This window comes from Zingiber officinale, chromosome 5B (genome assembly GCF_018446385.1).
Source record: "Zingiber officinale cultivar Zhangliang chromosome 5B, Zo_v1.1, whole genome shotgun sequence".
Lineage (NCBI taxonomy): Eukaryota > Viridiplantae > Streptophyta > Magnoliopsida > Zingiberales > Zingiberaceae > Zingiber > Zingiber officinale.
In genome coordinates, this window is record NC_055995.1 from 64166829 (window position 1) to 64190174 (window position 23346).

The 23346-nt window shown below is 36.4% G+C and overlaps 2 protein-coding genes, 1 long non-coding RNA gene and 1 other non-coding gene across 4 annotated transcripts; 1 reads left to right on the plus strand and 3 right to left on the minus strand.

The window, feature by feature from the left end:
* Positions 1-163: 163 nt before the first annotated feature.
* TRNAL-UAG lies at positions 164-243 on the plus strand. Its single transcript has one exon. It is a non-coding gene; the product is annotated as a tRNA-Leu (tRNA).
* An 8197-nt stretch (positions 244-8440) lies between these two features.
* LOC121986681 lies at positions 8441-10012 on the minus strand. Its single transcript, XM_042540634.1, has one exon. The coding sequence runs from the start codon at positions 10010-10012 to the stop codon at positions 8441-8443; it is 1572 nt and encodes a 523-aa protein (XP_042396568.1).
* A 2660-nt stretch (positions 10013-12672) lies between these two features.
* On the minus strand, positions 12673-13678 carry LOC121984457. The gene has a single exon (XM_042537390.1). It carries the CDS (start codon positions 13587-13589, stop codon positions 12879-12881), a length of 711 nt encoding a protein of 236 aa, XP_042393324.1. The 5' UTR covers positions 13590-13678; the 3' UTR covers positions 12673-12878.
* A 4584-nt stretch (positions 13679-18262) lies between these two features.
* On the minus strand, positions 18263-19940 carry LOC121984458. Its single transcript, XR_006112907.1, has 2 exons — positions 19734-19940; positions 18263-19645 (listed from the first exon to the last, which is right to left on the minus strand). It is a non-coding gene; the product is annotated as an uncharacterized LOC121984458 (long non-coding RNA).
* Positions 19941-23346: the final 3406 nt, after the last annotated feature.

The window sequence follows — 23346 nt, forward strand, 5'->3', positions numbered from 1 at the left end:
AAATCTTAAAATAGACTAGCAATCTTTGATGTCAAACTCACTATCCAATTAAATGTATTTTAAATTTAAAATCTTCAAATAATTAAATAGGTTCTAATTAAAAACTAGGGGTTTCGTAATAAGTTATATTAAAAATAAATAAAATTTGAAATCTCATCAAAGAGACAGTTTGGCCGAGTGGTCTAAGGCGCCAGATTTAGGCTCTGGTCCGAAAGGGCGTGGGTTCAAATCCCACAGCTGTCATCGTTCGTGTTTTTTAAATGTTTTTCTTTTTGAAAAATCGAGCGAATTTTTCTTTATTAACTTGATTTTAAGTTTTAAAGATGATTACATTTTGTATTATGAACTTGCAGTAAACATTATATTTTAAAATGGCAGATCAATTTTCAGTAAATATAAATTGCCCAACGAATCAAATATATTATGAAAATATTAATATTCAGATTCGGGTTTGGAATGTATGTATACTATTTGAATCCGATTCGAAGTTTGAAAATACTAATTAACATTGGGGATCTCGAATCCAAATGGATTCAAATTCAATTCGATTTATCAAACTTTGATTAGAATAAAATCGAACTTTAGCTCCAAATCACTTGAATTAATTCTAGTTTGATTCGAATTAATAATTTTATTAATTTATATTATAATTACATGCAATAAAAAAATAAAATGAAATGACAAATGCATCAATAATATGAAAAAAGAGAATAAAAATTTTATACAACACCCATTTCCAATTCAAATAAGTTGGATAGAAATAAAATAAAATTGAATAAAAACTAATGACAATAAACAAAATGGAAGTTAAATAATTTATAATAGTTTAGTTAGTTAAAAGTTTATAAACAAAATGAAACATAAAAGATCCAACATCCAATTTTAATTAGTTAAAATTTTAGTTAACATTACATTTCACAGTTCAAACAAATAAATAAAAATTGATAAAAATAAAAAGTTCATACTGTCCTGACATTTTCAAGTTAAAAAACCAATAAAAACGGATGAAAATAAAAAATTCATACTTTTACCCCTCTTCAAGAAATAAAATGAGTAGATTAAAACAACAAGAAGCAATTGATTCTTTAAAAAAATAATAATAATAATATTGGAGAAATTTTATGCTTCAAGAGAGAGAGAGATAGATTGAGAAGAGAAAGAAGGGACTTATGTGTCAATTTTCCTTAATTAAAATGCCGAAGGCTGGAAGGTAGCGAAAAAAATTTGAGTGTGATCTCTATTATTTAGATCCCGAGTTCTTAATCATTAGAAGCACAATCGTACGAACAACTTCTATTTCATCAAAAAAAAAAAAAAATGAATATACAGATTAAAACAAACAACCAATAATTTTTTCTTAAAAAAGAAGAAAAAAACTTACTGCAAACCAATAATCTTTTTATCACAGTGTTTTAAATTTTTATTGATTTCATTCCTTGTGCTTTCTTATAGACTTACTGCAAACCATTTTTTTATTCTTTTCAATTTTTTTTTTATAAAAGCCAAAACCTTCTTTCTCTTTCATCCTTTTATTTTATTTTATTTTCTCATTAATTGCGCTGATCACGATTGATTTAATCATTGCAAGTGACTCTTTTAGTTCTCAGGTCAGAAACATCATTTCCGCGTCAAGTAGCGAATGCGGATTCATTTAGGCTATGTTTACTCCGAATTGCTCATACAGAAAAAGAAAGGTCCATCGTGCGAAAGAAGAGAAAGAAGAGGGAAGAAAAATGAATCCTTGCAAGAAAAAGAGAAAACTCGTGGAAGAAAAAAAAAACAAAAAACAAAAAACAATATTAGTGCAAAACCTTCATTTCGTGAGCTGTTGCGAAAGGCCTCCTTTGTGAGCGGCCAACGACCCCAAGCGATCGCTTTCCCTCCTTTTTTTTATAACTCGTAACTCTACCCAAGCAATCTCCCATGACTACTTTTCTTTTTCCCTCTTCATCCTCCTCCGACGACAACGATGAAATGAATCCTTGCAGAATAGGACGAGGGAAAAGAAAAACTCACGGAAGAAAAAAAGTAAAAGAACAGTGTTAGCACAAGACCTCCCTTTCCTTCACGAGCTACCGTGCAAGGTCTTCCTTCACGAGCAGCCGATGACAACAAGCGGCCGCTTTCCCTCCAAGCCTCCCTCTTTTAGAACTCGCAGCTCTGCCCAAGCAGTCGCCCATGGCTGATTTTGCTTTTCCCTCTTCATCCTCCTCCTCCAGCGACGGCGATGCTTTTCTCGCTGTTGGAGAGGCAGGAAATATCGTTCCTCTATTTCTTTTCCCTCTTCATGCTCCTCCTCTATCGACCATTTTTGATACCTCGAAGATGGCGACGGCGGCGACGGACGAGGGTTCTTCCATAGCTTCTCATTCACTACAAAACTTGTATGTTTTTTCTTCCTATGCTTCAGCACCGTCTTCCTCTCATCCTTTGTCCAATTGGGTTTGGATGGATTACCAACTATTTCCTACAACAAAATTACTCTCTTCAATTTTTTTTTTGCTTGCTTTTCATTATTAACGCTATTCAAACATGTTGGGGATCTTGTATGCCCGGCTAGAAGGAGAGTTGAATAGTCAATGCCTCCAAATCGATAGCTTCCTACACTTACTAGTTTGGACAGCGGAACTACAAACTAATATGAATACAAAGAAACCTAAAGACAAAGAAAAATAAGTAAACCGTTAACACGACGATTTATATGGTTCGGAGATAAGACTCCTACTCCACGGATGTTCTTGAGGTGGACACTCCCTATCCGTCGGTGGATTACTCCCCAAAAGACCTCTAGCTAACTCACATAGCTCCTTGTGGGTGGAAAAACCTCACCACAACTTTCACAAGAACTCTTGAGAAGCTAGGGCATTGGTAGACTACTAATAGGGGTTAGCCACCTCTATTTCGTCAACCTTAACCAAGTTTTCAAGTCTTGGTTATATAGGTCACGGGTTGGAAAACCCCGCTTATCAGTCGACTAGTGAAAGTGTCAGTCGACTGCCCTCTGTGGAGATTCGACTGTTATAACCCAACGGCTCTGTATCAGTCGACTAGTGAAAGTACCAGTCGACTGCTCCACACTGATCGAGCGAACAGAAGCATTCTGTTCGCTCCCAGTTGGTGTCCAGTCGACTGTACCAGTCAACTACCATTTCCATCAGTCGACTGGTACACCGAGTACAGTCTCTCAACACTCAGACCCTCACCCTTACGACTCACTTGACTCTTTTTTGTTGTTGCCTTGACCTCTTACCTTCATGCCTACTTCCTTTGCCTCTCGTCCCTCGAATGCATCCAAGCCCGCGGCTCGTCCCCAATGTTATCCTTCACGTATGCCTCGAAGTCGCTTCCCTTGCCCCTTGTCCTTGCTGTTTTACCCACGGTCCCTCGGATGCTCCATCTTTCACCGGACCCGAAGTCATCAAGTTGAGTCATATGTATATCCTACAAACCTGCACACTCACATACACATATCAAATAACAAGGGTGAACTTAACTTAAATCTTTTGCCCAAACACCAAACACACATGGTCGCACGGACCATTAGGATTGCTCCAATAAAACATACCTGAGGTCGACGGCTACACAGTGCAGCCGACACGCATGATTGAGGCAGCTATGTGACGAGGAAGGAAGGAAAGATGCTTTTTTCCATAGTTTGGATGGGTAAAATTATATTCACAAATGAATCAGTTGATCGATTTATAAATCTATCTATCTATTATTTTAAATCAAATAAACAACGGAAAGGATATCAAATCTAACGTTTTATGTGAAATAAATGGAGGAAAGTTTTATGTATGAAAAACGTTCCTTAGTTTTTAAATCCATCCTCCTTTAAATCCATTCTCCTAAATAAACAAAGCATTAAGGTACGACGACTAATTAATTTTTAAATTCATCGTCCTAAATAAACATAGCATTAGGGTGTGACAGACCAATTCATTGTCAATAAATAATCAAAATTTATGTCGAAATTAAAACTTAATTATTAAATATTAAAAAAATTAAGAAGTTAAAATTTAATCCTTAACTATTAAATTTTTTTTTTAACTATTAAAAAGAAATAAGAAGACACTTGTCACTATAATAATCCGTTCTTGTTGTACAGTTGAAACAGGGTATTGAAGCTAGAATTAAAGAATAATATTTATGTAAATACTCAATGGACTATAATTAAAGAACCATTATCCGCACTGCATACATGAGAATCGGAACGTCTGAAAGTGATCCCAATTCAGAGATGAGAGTCGGAGCATCTGAAAGAGTCAGAGCGTCCAAAAAGTGATCCCAATGCCCTGATGCAGACGAGAGTCGACGTGTCCGAAAGTGATCCTGATATCCCGACTCTGACTTAAGATGTCCAGATGACTTCTAAACGGGAAAATTTTTAAAATAGGCATAAACAGTAAAGTTATTACAAAAATAGGTAAAATTAAAACTTTTTACAAATCTAGGTGAGAGGACTTCATATCCGGGATTTAAATCCCGGTTCTTATTTTTTTTAAATTTATTTCCTTATATTCCGGGATTTAAATCCCGGATATGAATGAATTACCGGGATTTAAATCCCGATAATTATTTTTAATTTTTTTTACAAATGGTTTCTTTTTTTTCATTTGCTTAAGTTTTATTTTTTTTAAAAAAATTTAAATTCGTAATAATTGTTTATAATTTCTTTTACAAAGCTAATTTGTTTTATTAACAAATGTTTTAAATAATAATAATAAATTATATTTATATTTATTAAATATATTATAAGTTATATTAGAAAATAATTTCAATAAACTGAAAATAAAAGATATTATGAGATTTAGCAAATATATTTAAGATTATCATATATAAATATAAGGAAAATCGACATTTATATTATTGGTAGAAAGATTGTCACGTCTAAATATAAAAACATTTATGCTACAAATTATATTCAATCGGTACCACATCTCGGACGTCGAGGATTTCGGTGTGGAAGGAATCGTCTGAGAAAAGGAATTATACCACCCATATTTTGCTCATGTGATTGTTGGACTATAGCGTTGTTATGTGCATCATTTCCAGCCTTTTCGTCATCCCCATGATTGCCCTCTTGTGGATCATCATCATTAGCTTCAGATAAATGGGAACGCATACTAGATATATCTATTGATTGGAGGTTAGACATTGTGGACATGCGTTCCATTTGAAATGGAGCAAAAATATTTATAGAAGGAGTAAAATAATCAGGTACCAAACTACCTTGAAAATGAGAGCCTGATTCAAACATTGAAAATTCTAAAGTGGTCGGGTGGCCAAAATCTTTATCGGTTGGCAACGATGATGGACCTGGAAATGACTCTGAAGATGATTGGGGATTGGAGTAGTGGCCAAACCCACCTGATGTGGGATAACCACCAAAACTTGTTTGGGCTTGTGTGAATGAAGATGAGCCAGCTTGCATTGATAGATCTCTCCAGATTGGCGGTTCATAAATAGTATCACAGCTCATACGAGGAGGATCGACATACCTTTGCCTTGATTGATGAGTTCTCGGACCTCTACCTGATGGTGCATTAGCGGTAGGAGTGAACCCATAATCAGGAATATGCATATCATCTTGAATGATATATTCACTTGGGTAGTCCATGTATCTTCGCTGCTCTCCAAAAACTCCAAGAATAGCCCCAGCCATCCGGTTATGTTGTCGTCCGATCGGAGCATTATCTGAGCATAATGAGATCCATGCTCTCTCGTGAGTATCAATCTAGCAGAAGAAGAAAAAAATAAATATAATGGTTGTTAAAGTGCAATTGAATATTAATTTATGAAACAATTAGAGAATTTGGTGATATCTTACACTTCCTACATGAGTGGCCCCCTCGATTGTCATAAATCTTCGCGTTACTCGCCTGTACCAGTCTCCATATTGACTATGATAGTGTTGGGTCAATAAACTGGTATTATTGTGAACCACAAATTGTTGGCGGTTATTCCAGATGTTAATCTCTTTTGCCCATTCAACTCTCCAATCAACCTCATACTTTCCCTTTTGACTGGTTGAATGATAACCACAATGACGAAAAGGAGGAATAGGGATAAACTGGAGCCAGCCGAATTGCCGTCGTACCCTATCTGGATAATACCATTCGACAACATTGAAGCATATCAAGGGTACTCGAGCTGTCCAAATGTCCTGCCCGGATAGACAAATCGGATCTAACTGGTGAATAAATTGAGCATATGGCTCCCAAGAGATCTACATAAGGTCATAATAATTAGTCTTTACATTAATATAGCTAACATTGTAAACGACAAAAGTTAAAATAACAAAGATCTTACTTGGTGGTGTGTTTGAACGTTGAATTCATATCTCCATCCCTGCAAAGTGAATCGCGGTGATTGTCGCGCTTCTTTCTTACCTGCCCACCTGAAATCATAATTTATCAAGTGAATGAGCATATAATACTTTAATCTAAAATAATATGAACAAATAACTATTGCACCTAGTCCCGAGCGGAAGCATGGGTGTGTGCTCTATCCCACCCCTAATAATAGGACGACATTGAGTGAATCGCTCCCATGCCTATAGCTGCAGAAGCAATAAGGGACCCGATATCTGACTAATATATGGGTCAACGACATTACACAAATTGCGGTATAAGTATGCAAGGCATGCGCTACCCCAACTATACTCTTGCATGCGATATAAATCCTCAACAAATTGAAAGAACATGCCGTGCACATAACCCTCTGTTTAGAGCCCATCAGATCACCACCTATCATTCGCAATATAGTGGCACGAACATAACACTGTATAGTTTCATCGGTTGCATTGGTGGGAAGTTTCGTTAGATCGAAGGTTTTAGCCAGCCACCCAATTGAAAGACGTCTCGGCTTCATATTAGAGGGGTGTAGAATTTAATCAAGGAACCTTAAACAATAGTCATATATGTCAACATTCGCTCTACCAGATATCACTGACTCATATATAGGTAGACCCAACAGAACTGTAACATCTTGCAAAGTTACTGTCATCTCTCCTTCGGGCATGTGAAATGAATGTGTTTCCGGCCTCCATCTCTCAAGAAGAGCAGTAATAAGTGCTCCATCAATACGACGATATCCAACCTGGAAAACCCCTAAGAATCCCGCTACGCTCATCCAATAAATAAAACGATCATTTTGAATATTATACTCATTTTGATGTAGACTGGTTCACTTCACAAGCAAAGGTTCAAGGTAACTGGCGTCATATGACTCATCGTGACTTGCTCTAACCTGAAGAAATATTGTACAACAAATTAATTTTATCATAACCATAACACATGTGCACAAATACAATAACAAAGAAAATAACGACACAATTTATTTTATTACCACATTATCCCATACTATTTCGGTTCTATGTGACGTCTGTAGATGTAATAACTCGCCATCAACTGGACCTGGATGTCTAAGGTAATCGGCACGTCCAGGCCTGCGGTCCATATCTATACACAGATACAAATGAATATATGTATATCAAATATTATATCATACTTACACACATAATCTTTGTCAATATAAGTACGGCATACATAATATCAATAATGTCTTACAAAGTTAATTAAAAAACACATGTCTTACAAAGTTATAAAATATTTGAAGTTACACACGCACAAAAAGAATTAAACATGTAGATAAGTTTTTCTATTGTATCCAGGTTGCCCACACCGTCGACAATGTTGCACTCCGCTTGTGGATGGTCCAACGTCCATCTCATTTCTCCTTTTTCCCGCTGGCTTACCCTTTTTTCTCTTCGTGTCTAGGTCAGGTATTAGGCATCGACCATCATCACCTTCCATAATTGGCCAATATGCCTCATTACCCAAGGGATGAAAACTACTTCTATAGCATTTGATCGCAGTTGACAATAAATACACAACATCTATATAGATAAAATAATCTCTTCCAGTTGCCATACATGCTGCTATTGCATGCAAACAAGGTATCTTTGTCCCCTGAAATTTTCCACAACTACAATGTTGAAGGCGAAGATGTACCATTTGCTTATTACCTTCTTTTCGCATTTCACGGGAGTATCCAGTCTTCACTTCAAAAACTCCATCTTCACAATTGAAAGAGGTTACCTGATGGATGTACGCAACTTTCAAACGTCTATCAAGCAATTTGAGGCACTGCGAAGTGTACACTTTGTCATTGGCCATCTGATCAGAGTACACATTTCTTCTGTTATCAAAGTACTTGACCATGTTATAAAATGTGTGCTCAATAAGGGCAGCAACAGGTAAACGACGTGCATATTTCAAAACTGAATTGACACACTCAGCTACATTTGTATTCACATGCCCATATCTGTGACCCCCATCATGGGACATTGTCCATTTTTCTATTGGGAGCGATGTAATCCAGTTCCATGCCTCATCATTCCTCTCTTTTAGCCGATCCAAAACTCGCTCACACTTTCTTACTTGACACGTCCTCCGTATAATGTGACATCGGTTAGATGTTGTATATAAAACATGTATGCATAAGTATTAATAGCATTGCGAAGTTTTGTAACCGTACCAGCCTTTATGAGTAAATTCTTGAGTCCAACATTTTTGAAGCGTGTGTTAAAATTGCTGGCCACATGACGGAGGCAGTAGCGATATTTTGCATGAGTTTCCTCCCAACCGAGATATTGGTTATTCATTGTCTGCATAATTCCAATATGTCTATTGGAAATGACGCATATACCATCACACCTTACTACATGTGTTCGAAGGAGCGCCATGAACCATCCCCAACTGTCCACATTCTCGGATTCTACCAGCGCATAAGCCAGTGGAATCACAGAGTTATCTCCATCAATGGTTGTTGCAATTAGGAGTGAATGCTTATACTTACCATAAAGGAAAGTTCCATCAATTTGGATCACTGGCTTTGTGAACTCGATACTGTCGATAGCTGGTTTGAATGACCAAAATAGTCGACGCAATTTTTTTTTGTCAAATTCAATTGCACGATGCCTGACATGAGTGTGATCATCGAATGCCCACCATACAACACTTCCAGGATTTGTCTGTTGCAGAGCTGTAAAGAAATGTGGTAGACGTTGGTATGATTCATCCCAATCACCCCAAATTCTAGCAATAGCCTTCTGTTTAGCCTCCCATGCTTTTCTATAGGAGGGTTTGAAATGCAACCAATTGTGAATTTCAACAATAATACTTCCAACTAACTTGGATAGATCTTTCTTCACCCCTTCCAATATGCAGTTGCATATAAAGTTTGAATCCAATTGTTTATGATCAAGCGATATAGCCCTCGCAACACATGTGTGTGGACCTTTATATCGTGTTATGTCCCATCCTCCACCAAGTTTCTTTAGCCTTGCTGCGCATAACTGCCAACTACACCCATATTTAGTGTTCCTACATACGACTGACCAAACACGCGAACTTGACTCAGCAACTTCATATTCTCGACTGCAATTCAAAGAATATTGTTTAACTGCATTAATTACATCTTCCTTCTCTTGAAACTCCAATGTTGTATCAAATTCTGTACCAACTACCATTCCAACTGTGTTACCCACTGATCCGATCCAATCTGCTGAAACAGGGTAGTTGGCTCCTACAGTAAACTGAAATGCTTCAGGCACTTCGATCATTGCCTCTTCCTCACAATCATCTTGACCAAGTAGCCCATCACTATCTTCCTCTTCTGAAAGGTTGGACTGACAATCATTTGTTGCTATCGGTATGTCAATGCTTTCAGGTAGTGGGACATCTGAATGGCTCAATACATGAAAAGACTCCATAACTTCATGTGATGGACCAGCCTCATCATAAATACTTGCGCCGAGACTTGGTTCGAATGGAGCTTCAGACAATGCCTGATTCGGAACATACACACTTTGTCGATCACATTGTAGAGTTGAATCACCAAACGGTTGAGAACTTGGAGCACATACACTGTGACGACTAGGCAGTATAAAAGGATCACCAATTAGCTTTGAAGTAGGAGCATATACACTATGCCTACCACTTTGCATAACAGGTTCATGCAAAAGACTCAAACTACGATCACAAAAACTTCGTCTACCACCCAGCTCTGCCTCCTGAGTACATATACTTCTCCTACCTTTAACTCGATATTTCTAGTTTTCACATATAGCTGAGGATAACTTGTACTTTCAACAACAGCAATACTATCAACAAGGGCACGTATATCATCACCATCTTTGACCTCCATACAATAATAATGGATGACTCCATTTGACATACAAGGCAATGTATATATTATATCAGATATAATATCATCTGATCGAAGCTCCAATTTCTGGCTTATGGACTCAACAAGGTCACTATATTCAAAGTTCTCTTGCAAAAACACTACCCGATGCGACCCTCCTTCATAATCTACACCGTGCTCACCCTCAACGATCCTACCTCCATAGCTAATAATGACTTTTATTCTTGAAGTCATTTTACAATAAATAAGTAATGGTACACCAAATTTTAAATAAACTATAATTTGTAAACATAAAGAAATTCTCAACAAACAAAATATCATAACACGTTTTTTTAATTAAACTAATGAAATACATTATTTTTTTATTTTCACATCTCTTAAATTAATATTTTTCATTAGTTCTTAAATTAATATTTTTCATTAATTTAAAATTCAAATTTATTGTCAAGATAAGGTTATTTTAAACACATCAAAATTTTATTTAATAATAAACTAAATGTACTAATTACATTATGCTTAATAATACTTAAAAAAAAGTAAAAACCTATACAACTAAATTACTAACGAGTTATAATACAAATCTAATATAAAAACTACATAGGATACAAACACTATATATTTTCACTACATTATTTAATATGTTTTTTCTTAGCTTTATGGATGTTCTTGAACAAGACTTTTTTGAAAGACAATGATTTTCTTGATCAAGATTATTTTAAATCTGATTCAACTGAGATTATTTGATAGATCCTGAGAAGTTTCCTAATTTTGAACCATTTATATGTTAAGAAAGAGGCATTCGTCCAAGGTAGAATAACATTTGTTTATTGCACAGCTTGTTTTAATTGAGTTATAAGGGAAACGTTATTTCGATATGAATACAATTTTTTTTTATAACTTATGATTTTCTGGTTTTATTTTTTTTTTGCTAAATTTTAATATAAAAAGAAGCTCATGATCACAATTATCATGTTCGTTTCATCTTCTTTTTTTTTTTATTTCGTTTTGTTATTATTGTCATATGCATTTAGTAAATACTTTTGATCTTGTTATAGGAAGCCAAAAAGGAAAAGTAAGAACGAACATAAAATTATAAAGAATTTATAATAAAAGATTATAAAATAAAATAAAAAAATGAAAAAAAAAGAAGACTTATAAAATTATTAACATCTTTGCATAACTGATTAGCACAATTTATGGAACTAACTATTCAATAGAAAAACGATTATGCCAGTTATGGAAACAAAGTTGCTCAATCGCTCAACAGACCGTAGAATTAATCAAGACATGAACCAAGTTCTCCTCACTAAAATTGCTACATCGTTATACCCTCTAAGCTAGGTTTATAAGGGTCGTGCCTCTGCATAGCGAAAAATAGCAACAATTATTCAGAACTCATCTGCTTACGGATATTGCACATGAAACAACTCATCTTTAATCTACTTGTAGAAATGCTCTTGAGATAAAAAAAAAATACCTATTTTATCACAATTTTGCTCTTCCTAGCTCGTTCGCAGCCTCAATTGCTTTGAAAACTTTCGCTTCAGAGCCTCGCTTCACATTTAGATAGAGAATTGATACGCTGCGCATGCTAATTAATCACTGTTGCTCAATTAATCAATCTATCCTGCCCATTTGATTCCTGCTCATTTAATCAATCAGCAGGATTCCCGTGACATGTCAGCGTGATTTCTGCTCGCGGTATGTCAGCGAAATTTTCGTGATTAAGGTTCCATTTGATTTCGTTTTGCATGGAGCCGCGTCATGCAAATGAAACTTTAGCTTTGTAATAGGACCATAACACATGCGGCACAATATAAAATTAATAATTATAATTTTTTTAAAAAATAAAACTTAAGCAAATGAAAAAAAGAAACCATTTGTAAAAAAAATTAAAAACAATTACCGGGATTTAAATCCCGATAATTCATTCATATCCAGAATTTAAATCCCGGAATATAAGAAAATAAATTAAAAAAAATATAAGAACCGGGATTTAAATCCCGGATATGAAGTCCTCTCACCTTATAAAAAATTTTAATTTTACCTATTTTTGTAATAACTTTACTGTTTATGTCTATTTTAAAAATTTTCCCCTTTAAACACCCTAACTCACTTGAATCCGCAGTACAGATGCAAAAGCGCAAAAACTCGATCCCTAGCATGTTAAATTTATTTATAAATCTATATATATACACACCATGTACATAAACTATAACTCAATTCCAAAAATAAAATCTTAAATGGGATAACCATAAATTTAAAAAAAAAATGCCGAACACATGTCCGCCAAGGTCAGTATAGATCCTATATATATATTTTAATCACGATGAGAAATAAAAAAAAAAATCACGGCCAGCATAATCATGATGATAATGTAGTAGAAGGGAGCCCAAAATAGTGGAGGATCATGAAAAAAAATAATGTTGTTTTGCATGATTTACTGGACGAATAAACTGATTTGAGAGTTAAAAAGAACTTTATACGGATAAAGAAGTAAATTTGTAATGCACTGACGGGTTTTACCACACCCAAAATGTTACCCAAGCTGGAGACCACCAAACAAACCTTTTGCAGAGTATAGATACAGAAAGCGGGCCCATGCTCAACAAATCCCACCGACTTCGCCCACCGTTTCCGTCAGTCGGGGACGCCTCACTCGGTCCCTAGTCCGCCGGGTGTTCCGCCGACGACTCCGCTCTCCGGCCGGAGGCGAGCCGCCTCATCCCTCCCAACCCGGCCAACGCCTGCGTCGGCTCCCTACTGGTGTCCTCCGGCGAAGGGAGCGAGCAATCCTTCCTCCCCTCGACCGTCAGCACAGCGCCGGGGCAGGGGCCGGGGCCGGCGCCGCCGAATCCGAGGCAGCATATCCATCGGGTCCCCGGTTGCCGCTTCCCCTGCTTCCGCTCCCTCTCCGAAAGAACCCTCCCGAAGCAGGAGACCTTGGGCGAGCCCGGATCCGCCTCCTCTGACTCCCTGCGCGACCGCGCGCTGCCCTTCCTGATGAAGATCCGGCCAGCCGGCTGTCTTCTCGAAAACCGCCCCGCGGAGGGCCGGATCGAACTGGGGAGGCCGATGACAGGGGGCGGCTTCGCCTTGAGGCTGGCGGAGGACAGCTCGGAGATGGATCGGGACTTGGAGTTGGCGTGGCAACTCGACTTGGGGTTGGTGCTACCCTTGGTGGAGTCCTCGCGTTCGAAGACGGCGTTGAGGTAGGCCCAGTCGATCCCCTCGCCGCCGATGGGGACCTGAATGGACTCCGGCGGGAGGTCCGCATCCTCCGCCCGCACATCGAGTCGGTAAACTGCACTTTCCTGGTGCCCTCTCCCTGAGGCGGCGGCGGCGCCTCCGTGGCGCAGGAGGCCGTCGGGATCCATCCGGACAAGAAGAAGGGAAGAAGGGAAGGGCCGAAATGGAAAGGTAAAGGGTGGGGGATTCGGAAGGAGATAATTGAGGAATCTCCCGAGATCTGAGCCGCCGATCACGCGGTGCGGGAATCGCAAAGCAAACAGCGGAGTGGGCTGGGTTCAGAAGCAGATTCGCTTCCACTGGCTCCGTGGCATCGGCGTCTTCAAAACCACGTCACTGGTTGTTTTGCTCCATTTAAAAAATTTGTCAAAAATAGACGTTTAAAAAAAACTAAGTATATAGTAGCTAAAATATATAACAGTTAATATTGTAGTATTATAATAATAATTATTAGTCATTTTTACCACTATGTAATTATTTAATAATTTTATAATTATCATAAAATATTTCTGATAAATTTAAAATGATTTTAATGAAATTTAAGAATTTAGATAATTTATTAATTTATTTATTTTAAAATAATTCTAATTATAAATTTAAATTGAATTTGTGAATTTAGATATTAATTGATTGAAGTGATTGATACGACTGGCTTTAAAAGGCAACGGCACTGGCGTGGTGTGGTCGGTCAAACTCGAAGGGAAAGGAAGGTAAAGAAAGGCGGGGAGTTGGAGAAGTAGCTGACATGTCCCAGTTGGTGTCGGTGACAGCAGGAGCAGAAAGAGGACCGAGGAAGCAGCAGTGGCGTCCTCTAGTTTCAATAGCAGAGTAGGTAATGCTTGGGGGATCCAATTTTAGGAAAAACTTATTTTTAATTAATTATTTTATATAATATTGAAAGGATGTCATTTTAAAAAGATTTTTTTTCTCTTTCTTTTCTAAGATGTCAGAACACCCTGTCTTTCATATACTTAATTATGATTAAAATCACTAAATAAATTTTGCTTAAATTTTTTTTAAAAAACTTTTACTTAAATTATAAAATTTAAAAATATATTAAAATATAATATTTTAAAAAATTATCAAACTAGTCATGTAGTAGTTGAAACATAACTCATTGGACGAAGAACTCCAATGAGTTTCCAGATTGCATCTGAATATTCAACTTTAAATTTTGAACATCAACCAGCTATATAAAGTTTAGAGTTAAAATTATTACATGATCATTTATAAATTGTTTAGCCACTTAAAGACAACTTGGGTCCAATTATCTCCTATAGGGTTTCTACATATTCCAATTCAGAAATAACAAAACCATATAAATTTTATTCATAATTTGGTGGTAAAAAATTGTGAGTCATGTGACTTAGATGAATATCGAATCGAATTTCAATTTAACATTATAACATTGGTAAATTAAATCTAGACCTAGGATTACCTTATCCATTCTCCTATTAGAGTTCACCATAATTATTTTACTTAAGTTGTTTGATCAATCACAATCCATTGTGATATTCTTTATTCGACTTGTCTTGAGGAATCAATAGGTGGCACTAACAATGTTATTGGTGTGTACTTGCAAGAGTTTGTATAATTGTAGTTGACATAAATGCATTGTATCTCATTAACTCAATATGTTTAATTTCAATCCAAACCCAACACATTTAATAAACGTGTTTAACATATATAATTCATACATAACCTGATTGACTTGCATGATATATTTATGACTTGCTTAATTAAAATAGTTGGAAGGATCATAAATATATCATGTGATATTGCTCGTTAAGCAAGCTTAAATAACCTTTAAATATAAACAATATACTAACAATTTTTAATTATAAAAAATTTAAAATATGATTCATGTGATTTTGTAACTTATGATTAGAAGTGATTTATAAACTTACTATTTGATCATATGTTTTATCACATCTCCTTTACTATCTTAGTAAATGAACGTCTATATGGTCACATTCACGGTGAAAACAGGTCGTAGGCATGGAAACTCGATATCTTTGTTTCTCTTTATTTGTAGTACTTTTTTTTTATATTGGAGCCACTGAAAACAAGGAACTAGAATTTCAAATATCATTTCGAGCACAGTTGAAAGTTACGCATATGATGTTTATTGATGACCTATTGCTTTTATCTCGACGGCTACGCTACCTTGGTGGCCCCTTCCAATGTTTAAAAGCTTTGGAATCTATTTCACGACTGAGTATTTGTAAAAGTTGTTTATTTATACAATAAGGATTATTGCTAAACTCAAAGTTGAGCATCATGGCTTAATAGATAAAATTATAGTCTAGATAGACTGATATACGACGTGGCTAAAATCCAAATTAGCTTCGAATAACAAAAAGTATGCAATTAATGTGAAAGTGATTATTAATATGAAATTTAAAAATTATTTCATATATCATGTAAACTATAAATTTAAATTTAAAAAAAAATCAAACATCAATACATAACCATAACATTTTTAAAAAGCCATCTAACATCCACAATTTATTAGGAATTATAGCTCTAAATTAAAAAATATAATTTGTCGCCGAAAGCTAGTATAACTAGCTATTTTATAAAGACTTTGTGGTCACAACACAATTGATAAAAATTATATAAAAAAGTTTAAAATTCAACCCAACTACAGGAAAAGCCATCCAAATCGGCGAGTACCGACGGTAAAACCAGAAAATAGTGAATCGAAAAAAAAGGGATCATTATTCTGCCCGGCATGAAAAGATCGATGGAACCAAATAGATTGATCTCCTCTTAGGACCAACATAGAAAGACAATAAATAAATGAGAACCCAATAGAATAATCGTCAAAATGGTTGAACAACGTTATGCTCAGATACGTGTTGACAGTAAGATTTATGTAACACGCCTCAAACAATTGCTGTTCGAGTAAAGGAAATTTTCAGAACTATGGAGACCTCTTCAACACAATAAGAGCATGAAAGATAAAAAATCAATGTTCTATGTACATTGAACTTTATATTTGCATGCAACAAACAAACCAAAATGTTGATTAACTATCGACAACCTAGTCATTATTGATCATCAAAGAATAACGTACTAGTCACAGGGTTAAATTAAATTTAAACAGGTATCACATTTCAATGTTAAAATGTAACTAGAACCATGTATCCCCTATGGAAATCAACAGCCTATCAGTACAAGGCAGCTAATGGAGTATAGGAGATTCAACTTATGGATCTATGGCAATCTCTTTAACCCATAGTTCCATATACACCGACTTTACTTCAAACTTTATGGACAAATTCCAAACACTAATTCTCAGCAACTATCACGATCACTTTAATAATGGATGATTATATAGAATTCAATTTCATATTTTCATTGTTAAATAGAAAATTAGGTACATGTTTCACCAATGAAAATCAGCAGCCAAACAATACAAGGCAGTTGATGGAGTAAGGAGACTCACTCTTTGGAACCATGTGAGCCTCTTCAACACAGTAAATGTATGGAGGAATTAACACGTTGTTCCGTACACATCTAATTATACTTCAATTCAGAACGAACAAACCCCAGCTATCTGTCACAAGAAAAAAATATATCAAAGAAATAAGAGGCAGTGAATGATAAACCAGAGTGACAACGACCATGAGTATGACTATGGAGAACTATACTAAAGACTATATACAACCAACTTTACTAAGTCACAAGGTTACATTACATCCAATCAGGTATCATATTTTCAATGTTAAATAGAAACTAACATGTTTTACCCATGGAAATCAGCAACCTATTAATATAAGGCAGCTAATGGAGTACAGAAGATTTAATTTGTGGATATATGGTAACCTCTTCGACACAATAACAGCCTAGAGGAATTAACTCAGTTCCAAATGCACGACTTTACTTCAAATTCAATAGACAGATTTCAACATTAATTCCCAGCAACTATCGGGATCACTTTAAAAATGAAGGGTTATATAGAATTCAAGTTCATATTTCCTTTGTTAAATAGAAAAATAGGTATATATTTCACCTATGAAAATCAGAAGCCAAGCAATACAAGGCAGCTGATGGAGTAAAGGAGACTCTCTCTTTGGAACCATGTCAGCCTCTTCAACACAGTAAAAGTATGGAGGAATTAACCCATAGTTCCATACACATCTAATTATACTTCAACATGGAATGAACAGACCACAGCTATCTATGCCACAAAAAATCAAAGAAATAAACGGGCAATGAATGAACAACCCGACTGATGATGGCCACGAGTATGGAGTATGGTGTATGGAGGACTATAGCAGAGTTAGCAAAGTTCCGTATACAACAAACTTTATTAAGTCACAATGTTATATTACATTCAATTAGGTACCATATTTTCAATGCTAAATGGTAACTAGGAACATGTTTCACCCATGGAAATCAGCAACCTATTAATAGAAGGCAGCTAATGGAGTACAGGAGATTCAATTTATGGATCTATAGCAACCTCTTCGACACAGTAAGAGCCTGGAGGAATTAACCCATAGTTCCATATGCACAATGACTTTACTTCAAATTCAATTTACAAATTTCAAGCATTAATTGTCAGCAACTATTGTGATCACGTTAAAAATGGATGGTTATATGGAATTCAAGTTCATATTTCCATTGTTAAATAGAAAACTAGGTACATGTTTCACCTACGAAAATCAGCAGCCAAGCAATACAAGGCAGCTGATGGAGTAAAGGAGACTCACTTTTTGGAACCATGTCAGCCTCTTCAACACAGTAAAAGCATGGAGGGATTAACACACAGTTCCATACACATCTAATTATACTTCAACATGGAATGAACAGACCGCAGCTATCTATGTCACAAAAATATCAAAGAAATAAACGGGCAATGAATGAACAACCCGACTGATAATGGCCATGAGTATGGAGTATGGTGTATGGAGGATTATAGCAGAGTTAGCAAAGTTCCGTATACAACCAACTTTACTAAGTCACAAGGTTATATTACATTCAATTAGGTATCATATTTTCAATGCTAAATGGTAACTAAGAACATGTTTCACCCATGGAAATCAGCAACCTATTAATACAAGGCAGCTAATGGAGTACAGGAGATTCAATTTATGGATCTATAGCAACCTCTTCGACACAGTAAGAGCCTGGAGGAATTAACCCATAGTTCCATATGCACAATGACTTTACTTCAAATTCAATTTACAAATTTCAAGCATTAATTGTCAGCAACTATTGTGATCACGTTAAAAATGGATGGTTATATGGAATTCAAGTTCATATTTCCATTGTTAAATAGAAAACTAGGTACATGTTTCACCTACGAAAATCAGCAGCCAAGCAATACAAGGCAGCTGATGGAGTAAAGGAGACTCACTCTTTGGAACCATGTCAGCCTCTTTAACACAGTAAAAGCATGGAGGGATTAACACACAGTTCCATACACATCTAATTATACTTCAACACAGAATGAACAAACCCCAGCTATCAAGTCACAAAAAAAAATTCATAGAAATAAGGCAGCTAATGGAGTACAGGAGACTTAAATAAGCAACCTATTAAAACAAGGCAACTAATGGAGTACAGGAGATTTAATTTGTGGATCTATGGCAACCTGGACTGAGGAATTAACCCAGAGTTCCATATGCACACTGACCTTACTTCAAATTCAATGCACACATTTCAAGCGTTAATTCCTAGCAACAATTGCAGTCACTATTTTAAAATGCATGGTTATATAGAATCCAAGTATCATATTTTTATTGTTAAACAGTAATCTAAGTACATGTTTCACCCAAGGAATCAGCAGCCAATCAACGCAAGGCAGCTTATGGAGTACAGGAGACTCACTCTTTTTGGACCCATGGCAATCTCTTCAACACAGTAAAAGTATGGATGAATTAACCCATAGTTCCATATACACCAAACTCTACTTCAACACAATGAACAATTCCCAACTCCAAGTCACAACAAGCAACGGGAATCAAAGTGATAAACGGTAAAATTGATAAACGCCTGATAATAGCTATGTGAAATTTAATTAAACGGCATTTTATCATTAAAAAAAGGAGGAAGGGCGTAGCAAGCATATTTCTACAGATCATCTTTTCCTGTTGGTGCTTCCTGGCAAGAGCCATAAGACGGGCCTCTTCGATTCAAGCCCTAAGGCTCAGAACCACAAGCAGTGTTGAATCTAATAGCATATCGCCAATAAGTCAATATCAGGAAAAATAATCCAAATCTAGACCAGAGAATAAGGAAAAAAAAAATCAAAATCCCACCTTCCCCGAATGCATTCGCCCATCCTCGAGCAGGTTCGCCGAGAGCTACTACATCGCTCGATCCGACCCTTGCTTGTCTTGGATCAAGACATTGACGATCCTCCGGCTACAATCTTCACATATATCGACAACCACGCCAATCTCCCTCACCGACTCCCTCTCTCGCGCAGCCGGGGAATGCAGCGTTGTCTTCCGATCCACTGTCCTTTACCATTTATAGACAATTGGGCCTTCTAGGGTTTCACTTCCTCAATAAATTTACGAATTTACCCGTCTCTCTCGGTTTTTTTTGTGCGAAAAAGCGGATCCGTACCGTATTCGAATTAATGCAGACGCAGGATGCAAGATTAGATCCGAATCCGCAAATAGATATTATTTATTATTTTATTAAAAATCAACATTTACTAGAGGCTAGATCCTCTAGTCCAGAAAATTCTTGACCCCATTTACTAAGTAATTTGGATGAAGTTTAAAATAAAATTATGTTAATTTTTTCACATTAAAAGTTAAGATTTATTAATAATTTTTTTAATTATTTTTATATAAAAAATATAAAGTATTATGATTCTTTTTAGTCTACATTTTAGGATTGGTAACACCGCAAGCGGAGAACCTTCTATAAATATCTTGGGATGATGACATTAAAAAGCATACCTTGTTGGGATCTTTGTGTCTAACTAAAGGGGGGCTAATAGCTTTTCTTCGATTTCTCCCGACAACTTTATTAGCGGAAACACAAACAACGAAAAAGCTAGAATGAAAATCTAAGAAATGAAATATTAACTCCTTAATTTATTTGGTCTGCACCTCCTAGAGATGACTAATCCAAGAATTTACACCGATGAACATACTTTCACTATGAACTTCTTCTTGAATCAAGCACGAAAATGGAAAAACCTTTACAAAATGATCTTTTCTTCTTACAAGATGAAAGATGAGCTTAGAAGGAAAAGATCGAGAGTATGGAAGCTTGAGATCACTTGAAGAGTTTAAGGATGTTTTAGCATTAAAGAGTTGTTGTATTTTCTCCAAATTCTCAAGCCTTTTATATTTGAGGTTGATTTCTAAAACCTCGATTACCAATAGACTGGTGGATGCATCAATCGACTGGTAACAAGTAACAACTACTGTTCCTTTTAAGATCTTCAGGGATTCTATACGTCATCAGCTCAATGGTATTATACCAATCGACTATCTTCATGGATAAGTCAATTGATAGGCTGATGCAAACTCTTTGTGAGTTTTTGGATTAAGCATCAGTCGATTGATACAATCATTAGTCGACTAGAAGGTGAGTTTTAAACAACTCAAGTATGATCCTTTCATGCTTAAAGCTTACCCTTAGCCTAGACTTACACCTTTAAACACCTTCCATCAGCCTCGCGTCCTTGGAATGCTTCCGAGCCCACGGCTCCTCATTCTTGCCCTTGCCTTCAAGTGATTCCTTTGGTTATGTCATGTTAAATCTTCTTTTGCCAAGAGGTCGTGCCTCTGGGACTTCACCACCAAGAGTCATGCTCTTGGACTTCATTCACTAAGACTATCTTCTTAGACTTTCCTTGCCAAACCTTCATACTTAGACTTTCCTTTGTACTTGTTACTCAACATTCATATCAGATCACTAACATTGCTTACTTAAACTTATTTATCTAAACATCAAAAGTAAATGATACTTGGAGCAAGATTACTCCAATAATCTCTTTCTTTTTTTATGTTTGACAAAATATTTAAATTAGTTCTTTAAATATGCAATAATCATAATGTATAAGTATAGTCATATAAATCTAAATCTCAACTTAATGAGTGAAGATTATAACTTAACCTATCCATTTCTTCCCCTTTGACATATCAAAATAAATGACGTTTACTTGGTAACCAAGGCAACAACGGGAAACGTGTGAGGATAGGAAAATTGTCACGCCCCGGGGAAGTCCCTGTCCGAAGAAATTTCGGTAGCACCTCCCCTGTACGGGTGACAATCTGAAACATTTCTACAGACACAGTATACATCAGCCACAGGCGGCTGGAACATACACACAACCACGCAGTTTATATGCAGCCTACTCGGCTGATACAATAAAAACACCACCACGCAGTTATATGTAAAGCCAACAGCCCACTCGGCTATACCAGACCAAACACAGCGGAATACAATAGAAAATCAAATACAAACCAAAATACAAGACTGCTAACCGGCTAGGCTTACACCACACAACAACATAACACTCCGGAAACAAAACTAAAACACAAAGTCAAATACACACATATCATATACCAAGATAAAAAAAATAAACAAAATGCGGACACTGGTCTTCTAATGTGACATGGGGACCAGCAGACAGGATACTCCAAGTGACTCCATAAACAACCTGGTACCTAAAAAAGATAGTGTTCATGGGGGTGAGTTCAACAACTCAGCAGATACCTAGTTGACATGTATAGTAAACTATAACAAATGGTAATAACTATGGAGTACAGTCTCTTGGACAAAAACTGGAAGATGCACAATAGAAAAGCCTGAAGAGAACTGTACTCACCAGGGCCTCCTATCAGAATAGTCAGGTCGTCAAACCGAGAGTATCATGAATCCTCTATGCATGTCAAACATATGCATCCATCCAAATGCATCATATAAATGCAATAAATACAATCAGTAAATGCATAAATGCATATGATGCCAATGACATGGTCACCCCTGACGCCAGTCAGCCATCTCACACACAATGGTGAGACCGACTGGATAGAGTTGTGACAACTGTGCACTCTGCAGTCACTGCTCCTGATGAGTGACCTAGTGGACGGGATGCTGTCGGAGTACACCTATCCTCCTACCCCAAATCATAAATGGGGGAGCTCAATGCTCTCATCTTCCGGTACACGATGACGGAGAGGAATTTCTGACGTGCTACCACGCTGCGTCACACTACCCATGAGCGGACCAACGGAGCACCGACAGAGCCCAAACTGACGTGCTACCACGTTGCGTCACGTTACCCATGAGCGGACCAATGGAGCACCGACAGAGATGAAACTGGCGATGTACTCAACAATAATAGAGCAGATTATCGCGCAGCATGCAATCATGCGAATGGTGCATGACACTAAGCATGGCAAAAATCCTGAACAGCATAGCAATATCCATATATAAATATAAAATGTGTACCCTAGTATTAATAAGTCATATCCGAAGATCTAAGGTACACCAGTCCGGTATGGTATGAATAAAAACCTAGGTCCTGAACATAATAATGCATGATATGTCACTACCTCTATGAGCATATATATAATCATGTGGGTACTAACATAAAATGCATAACAGGTGAGCAAACAAGTATGTAACAGATCAGGTAGTGACCAACCGAAGCAAAGACGAGCATAATCATTACTAAAGGCTATAACCTACTAAACATATCAACATGACACACTACAAGAATTTTTGCATTCAACAACACCCAATAGACAACGCTTTTTAATAAAAACGTTGTCGTTCTTTGTTTTACAACGCTTTTAGTGAAAAGCGTTGTCTATGGTATTTACTTTTTACTAAAGACAACGGTTTTTAATGAAGTGTTGTCTTTAGTGTTGTTGTTTATGGTCAAAGACAACATTTTTT

What these genes read in the sequence shown, in the direction of transcription:
- LOC121986681 (XM_042540634.1), bottom strand. Translation starts at nt 10,012, where the DNA reads ATGCAAAGTGGTAGGCATAGTGTATATGCTCCTACTTCAAAGCTAATT.
- LOC121984457 (XM_042537390.1), bottom strand. Translation starts at nt 13,589, where the DNA reads ATGGATCCCGACGGCCTCCTGCGCCACGGAGGCGCCGCCGCCGCCTCA.